Genomic DNA, 6,933 nt, shown 5'->3' on the forward strand with positions numbered 1-6,933 from the left:
CATACAAAATGCGGTGTTTTAAATCAAATATTTATTAAGATATGCACTACATATAACTTAAGGAAAGAAAATACGATACAACTAGTCAGCATTCAAAATACAGTGTTCAGTAAATGTTGCATTATTTACAGACAAAATGAGGTTTGATGTTCTGTATGTTGCGTTTTTCTTTGGGTCATTAAAATACAGAGCACTACATGCAGATATTATAATTGCTCTCTCCCATACTCACAAATATGGCATGTGTTACTGGTAGTAAAGGAGACAGATGTTGATCATTAAAAATTAAACAGCATTTTGCTGTGTACTGACACAAGTGCATGTAAGCAATTCATTATTATTCATTTAATCTCCAACATCAAACCTAAAGAAATCTCTGCGTTGTTTAAACTCTTCTGATTTGAACAAAATGTACAAAATATACCATTTGAAGTGTAAAATTAGAAGTCACAGACTTAAACAGTAGGCTATAGAAAAAAGACAAAGAATTGGCAGAGGTAGGTAGCAAGAAATTCAGCATAAAGTCAGTTAAAACTCAAATGCTTTACAGAAAAATCACTTTCTGAAAATAAAATAAATATGCACGTATAAAAGCTTGTGAGGTTAATGGCTGTATACTTTGGCTTTGTGATGAATAGCTATACATAAGCCTTGTGAGTTGAGACTCATGTTTGTAAGGGCAGTGTTTGGGTGCATCAAACTTATTTTCTTAATTTTTGTGGATTATTATGTTTATACATATATAAATCATTTAAAATCCATCTGATCTGATTTCTGTCCTTTTCTGCCATCTCTTTCCCCTCTCAATGTTCTTTGTCTCTTGAGATGTTGACATCTGGACACTGTCACTTATACAAATCTGAAAAGCAACACAATGCAACATTATATTCACATAAATTAACAATATCAGTTGTTTAGGAATATGAATAAGCGAAACAAAAATGACTTAATAATATTTTAAAGGTAAAAGTCAAGGAAATGGATTTTACAAACATGTGTCTTCCTCTTCATTGAAGATACTGACGATATAGCAGGCAAATACAAATCCCAGAGCCTACATACAAACAAAGCAACAGATTAAGTCGCATACAGAGTGTCTGTGAATTTTTGTATTGGTGTATATGAATGTATCACAGAAACTTAAAGCTGAAGTATGAAGTGTTCATATTAAAACTGAGGTATGTAATTGTTTAGTAGGTTTGTATGTTATTTTGTAGGTTATCAAAAACTTATGTCTGACACAACAGCATTACTTAAACCAAAGGCAGATTCCAGAAACCTGTTTGAAAACAATCATTATTTCTGCACACTTCAGCTTTAAAATACAATGACTTGATCAGTTTTAGGTTCTTACAGAAATGAACAGTTGCAGGGCACTGTGCATAACCTCGATGTACTGATACTCCAACAAGCAGTTCAGTTCGGAGACCAGAGCAGGACTGTCCAAATGCTGCCATCTCGTGGTCGGGAGGTTTCTGTTCCCACAGCCCGGACCATTGTCCTTCCACCACGAACGGTGAGATGATATTCCCAGTGACAGATAATCACGGTCCTATAACAGCACAGCACAGAACAGAAATGCCTTAAAACTTTGAATTTAAGTTTTAGGGCTTTGTAAACATTATTGACTTTAATGCTGTAGTACTGAGGAAAATAGTGCAAGTAAAACTTGTTTAATCCCATTCGTCTTTGGTTTGTAAACCTAAACAGAGATGACATCATACCAATGGCATGAATGTATGTGAACTTGGTCTAGCTCTAGAATGACCCATATGAGCAGTGAGTCCCATTTAAATTAGCCTCTTTACCTTTGACAGCCCTCCGAGGTCTAGATAAAGGCAACAGATAAAGATATTCCAAGTCACCCAAAACACGGTCCAGACTATATACTAAAAGAAAAGAAAAGGACACATAATGGTCATCAGAGAGATTAAAATGTTGGAACCACATCTAGTTAACTTTGTAAACAGCAAAAACTTGAACTGTTTTTTTTTAATTCGGCATTTATTTAATCAAAAATACATGAAAAAACAGTAACATCATTTAATATTATTACAATTAACTGTAATTCATTAAAATAATTAATTTCTATTTTCATATGTTTTTTAAATGTTATTTAGTCCTCTGATGGCAAAGCTGAATATTCAGCATCATTACTCCAGTCTTCAGTGTCACATGATCCTTCAGAAATTATTCTAATATACTGATTTGGTGATCATGAAACATTTATAATAATATCTGGAAACTGGGATACATTTTTTCAGGATTCTTTGATGAATAAAAAAAAAAAAAAAAACAAAAAAAAAAAACTGCATTTATTTGAAACAGAAATCTTTTGTAACATTATAAACGTTTTTACTGTCACTTTTGATCAATTTAATGCATCCTTGCTGAATACACAGCATATTTATTTAATAATTTTTTATAGATAAAAAAAATATATCATTCAAATTAAATTAATCATATTGATTTATTCAATTAATATATTCTTTCAGTTTAAAGGTGCACTGTGTAAAGATCTAGCGGTGAGGTTGCGAATTGCAACAGCTCACCGTTCACCCCTAGCCAGGTCCTACCAGACTCTTGTACATTTCATTTGTACAGAGAGTCTGGCCACTCTCCATTGTCAAGCGTTAACTTCCTTGAAGGCGGGTACTCTGTTGAAGTTTAAAACTACTGGATCTGCCAGAACCAATCGCTAACGTTTGGCCGTGACGTATGTCAACTCAAACTAGCGCACGACATCAACGTCATCGTTCTCAGCCACTCCCTCTGTTCGCTGATTGGACCGGTTAAAGTTTGACCGGAGAAAACCAGAGAATATAACTCAATCCCAGACGGAGTACTGAAGGAAAATGAAAATTGAGCGGAAGTACGTAGGAGGCCGGAGCCAGGCTAGTTCACCCCTCCCTTTCGAAGCACATAGAGAAGCTACGGTGGCCGACACAGGACACAGATGTCGTCGTCTGAGACAGCAGAGAGTGACTAGCACTCTGTAGAGAAGTTTGTCAGTTTAGGGCTACTGTAAAAACATGACAGCTCAAAATGGTAACTTCACTGTAATGGGACCCTCGGTGTATGTAGATAGAAATGGCTCCTTCTAAGGTAATAAAAACATAACGGTTCATTGTGTAAGGTCTTTATACACCACTGATTATTATATTGCATTTCTATTAATAGATCCTCAAAAATACTACACACTGCACCTTTAAGAAATTAATGTAAGTATTTTTGAAATATATAATATTTATATTATTACAATTATTGTAATAGAAAAAAAAGATGAGATAAATATTTTACACACCAAAACTACATAGCGGGGCTTATACTGGACTGTCCCAAACAAGCCCAATATCACCACAATGATGTGCAGGAAGTTGACAAGGATGGGCGCCCACTGGTAACCTAGAAAATCAAACACCTGTCTCTCCACAGCAGTGATCTAGAGAGAGAAAGACAAGAGTATGATATGAACAAGATCTCTGCACACTGTGGAAACAATAACAACACTAGCTTCTTTGCATCTACACGACTAAAAAAAAAAAAAACACCATCATGCTGCCCCAAACACAATAATGATGGAGACCCCATCTCTTTTTCCCAGAGACACACAATCAAAAACCCCACCTCTGTTTTTCCACATGCTGGCTTTTTACTCAGGGTTGCCAGGGTAACAGAGCCAATGGGGTACAAAGCTTGTGACAGAGAAATAGAGAGTGAGAGGTGGAGAAATAGAAAAGGAGGGGGAAAGGTTGAGCGAGAGGAGATGAGGGCTCTCCTTGGAGGTCAGAGGCTCAGTGAAGGGAGATGTATGATTCAGAAGGGAGGTGCTGGGTGTGGGGGATGCTGCTCCTTTCACAAAGCTTCACTGCAGCAGTCATAAACCCTCTCTCTCTCTGCCACTAACCACCCATCCCCCATGCAATCTCTCTCTGTATGCCATACTGCTGCTGTGTACCAGCTGTTCTCAGAGGTTCCACCTCAAATCAACCATTCGTAGCATGTCTTCACCACAGTTCCCATCCACTGTGTTCCAGCACGAGCTGCGTCGACTTTAACGAGCCAAACATAAAAACTGTGAGATATTTCACAGATACAGATGAGCTATCCCCTCTTGGTAATAGACATCTGCATTAAAATCCATTTACAGCCTCAGACCATATAATATCACTATCAATCCTGGTAAATCTAATTCGTAAACGTGAACAGTGCCCGACTCATTTGAAATATTTAAAAGACAACTGCACAGCAACAGTTGCAGAACCTGTTGATATATACATGAAGGATGAATGTTCAGCCAAGACTAGCTGTAAAATGTTACACAAAATCGGACATGGTATTGCAGACATCTCTTTTTCTATTCACTGGCAGCAATGGGTGTGAAGTAGTGAACTGAATTCGTTAAACCGATTAAACCATACAGCTATGTTTTCTTTTTTGAGCCAACCTGAGATCAAATGTGTACAACTGTAAAGACTAATAACTGCATGCCTCTGTTCTGCTCTGTCTCACTGAATCTTCATCATTTATTAGGTGACTTAAAAAAAAACAAGTCTGCTAATGAAACCCACTGTAGTAGTCCAAATACGAATTCATATCAGATAGCTGCTGTGTCTGTGTGTGTATATATATAACTCTATTTCTCTCTCACACACACACATACTCAAACAGGCAATAGGGAAAAAAAGGACCAAAAGTTTAAACCAAAGCTAAAAGCCATACAAAGGTTAAGCGGAGTAGGAATGTAGGTCACTGTCTCTGCTGGTGTTCAGACCACAAGTGCAACCACTGAAGTGAGATAACACGACAAGAACAATCCAATATATCACTTTATGTGAGAGGAGAAAATTATATCACACCACTGAAAGACTGCAAGCAATCAATGAGGAGTGATGAAGATAAATATGCAGCAAAAGACACTCATAATGTGCACACACATTTTCTCTGTATCACATAATGCACACTTGATACACATCTCACACTTATGTTATGGTCTATCTCTAATGTAGGAAATTAAATTGCAGTTTAAATAAGTAGATCATAATCTCTGCTGGTTTTATGAGTTCTATGGCAGGGATAAATGGATAGGTGGACAGATGATGAATACTTTATAAATCTTTTGAGAGAAATTATAGTGCATTAGCAGCAAAACAAGTCAACAATGATACACAGTACAGTGTAACGCATTAAAGTAGATACAGAAATTAGAGAAAAATTAACAAAATGTTTAAATATACAAATACACAGAAATGTGCATAATATTGTTATTTGCACTTACAGTTCTCATTTTGTGTATGCGATATTATAAACATGCATTATAAATGTGTATCATAAGTTATGAATTGCCATTTCACAATAGTCCCATAACTGTCCAAGCGTGTTTATGTAGGCTACTGGGTAGTATATTCTGAGGTAAAACTTCCAACATATAGCCTACACAAAAGTATGCATACTAGGCTGATTATAAATGGGAAACATATATAATATGTTTATATAATTTATTTGTGGCTAAAAACTATTTATTTTTTCAAACAATAGACCATTTAAAAGGCTGCAGGCTTTAGGGCGAGATGTTCAGAAACTCGTCTCGAAGTTAAAATCAAAACGCCACATTTTATAAACAGTGTTTTATGTCACACATATTAAATAAACGGGATACAAAATTGCAACGAGTAGACGCTTGTTTACAATTCTGTAACACACTTACCAGCTGAAGAGCGCAGAAGAACATCAACATACACCTCCCCGAGCAGCAGCCCATCTTCACTTTCTCTCCGGTATATACGTGAACTCAAAATGGTCAATAAAACAGATGCATTTTGAAGATCTTCAGTATTTAATCGAAGTCTTTTTCAGTATGCTTCCCTTATAATGGTCTGTGATCATATATGTACATCTCGCTTAGGGTTAAAAACAGAGTATGATGCAGTGGGCGGGGGGACACAGGGTGATATCGGGGTAAATAAAATGGGGTGGGTCCTTAAATATAACAGCCACCACCTCCCTGGTGCTTTGTTGAGAGGCAGCGGCAGGTGGAGCACTTGCGGCTGGAAGAGTTGGAAACTGATCAGCTTATGCACCTTCCTTTTAGATCTGACTACCATTTACGCGACTGGTTTGTTTTAAATACTCAGTTATGCAGTATCTTCTTTGCTGCTTTAGGCGCTGAAACTTGCTGAAAAATATATATAAAAAAAAAAAACTACAGCTCCCAGCTGAGCACTTGCTGGCCAGACTGGGAGACCAGCTTAGACCAGGTAAAACCAGCAAACCAGGCTGGTTTGCAGCAGGGGGCAGCTAATATTGAAGTTGTGGCTTGAACATACTTTGCACTTGTTTTAGCCTAATATTTGCAGGGTCAAATTTGAAAGGTGAATGATTTACGTATAAACCCAAATTGTAGAGGTTGTTTCCCAAGCATGAGGGATGTTTTGCAGGATGTTAGCACCAGATCATTTAAGTCCTGTAAGTTGCGAGGTGCGGCCTCCATGTATCAGACTTGTTTGTTCAGCACATCCCACAGATACTCGATTGGATTGAGATCTGGGGAATTTGGAGGCCAAGTCAACACCTCAAACCCATTGTGCTCCTCAAACCATTCCTGAGAACTTGAAACCAAGTTCTGACACCTTTCTATCAGAACCAGCATTACTTCTTGAGCAATTTCAGCAAGCTCGTCTGTTTGACCGGACCACACGGGCCAGCCTTCGCTCCCCACGTGTATCAATGAGCCTTGGCCGCCCATGACCCTGTCGCCAGTTCACCACTGTTGTATCCTTGGACAACTATAGGCTACTGACCACTGCAGACCAGGAACACCCCACAATAGTTGCAGTTTTGGAGATGCTCAGACCAAGTCGTCTATCCATCACCATTTGGCCCTTGTCAAACTCGCTCAAATCTTTACGCTACGAACAAAATTTCACTTGCTGC

The 6,933-nt window shown here is 37.8% G+C and overlaps 1 protein-coding gene across 2 annotated transcripts; it reads right to left on the reverse strand.

Moving 5' to 3' along the window:
• nkain5 (sodium/potassium transporting ATPase interacting 5) lies at window positions 1–5,925 on the reverse strand. Of its 2 annotated transcripts, none has more exons than XM_079828046.1 (6): window positions 5,708–5,925; window positions 3,305–3,442; window positions 1,809–1,889; window positions 1,355–1,552; window positions 994–1,054; window positions 1–859 (listed from the first exon to the last, which is right to left on the reverse strand). In XM_079828046.1, exons 1-6 carry the CDS (start codon window positions 5,759–5,761, stop codon window positions 846–848), a joined length of 546 nt encoding a protein of 181 aa, XP_079684172.1. In that variant the 5' UTR covers window positions 5,762–5,925; the 3' UTR covers window positions 1–845. The 2 variants fall into 2 exon arrangements, with proteins under 2 accessions (XP_079684172.1, XP_079684173.1); XM_079828047.1 differs by having other exon boundaries at window positions 21–859; window positions 990–1,054.
• Between the last annotated feature and the right edge of the window lie 1,008 nt (window positions 5,926–6,933).

The sequence above is a fragment of the Gobio gobio genome (genome assembly GCF_949357685.1).
Source record: "Gobio gobio genome assembly, chromosome: 10".
Classification (NCBI taxonomy): domain Eukaryota; kingdom Metazoa; phylum Chordata; class Actinopteri; order Cypriniformes; family Gobionidae; genus Gobio; species Gobio gobio.

Coding starts and splice junctions, on each gene's coding strand:
- nkain5 (XM_079828046.1), bottom strand. CDS start 5,761: ATGGGCTGCTGCTCGGGGAGGTGTATGTTGATGTTCTTCTGCGCTCTT. Junction 1,890..3,304: donor AGCCCCGCTATGTAGTTTTG/GTGTGTAAAATA, acceptor CTTTTCTTTTAG/TATATAGTCTGGACCGTGTT. Junction 1,055..1,354: donor CCCTGCAACTGTTCATTTCT/GTAAGAACCTAA, acceptor GTTTGTATGTAG/GCTCTGGGATTTGTATTTGC.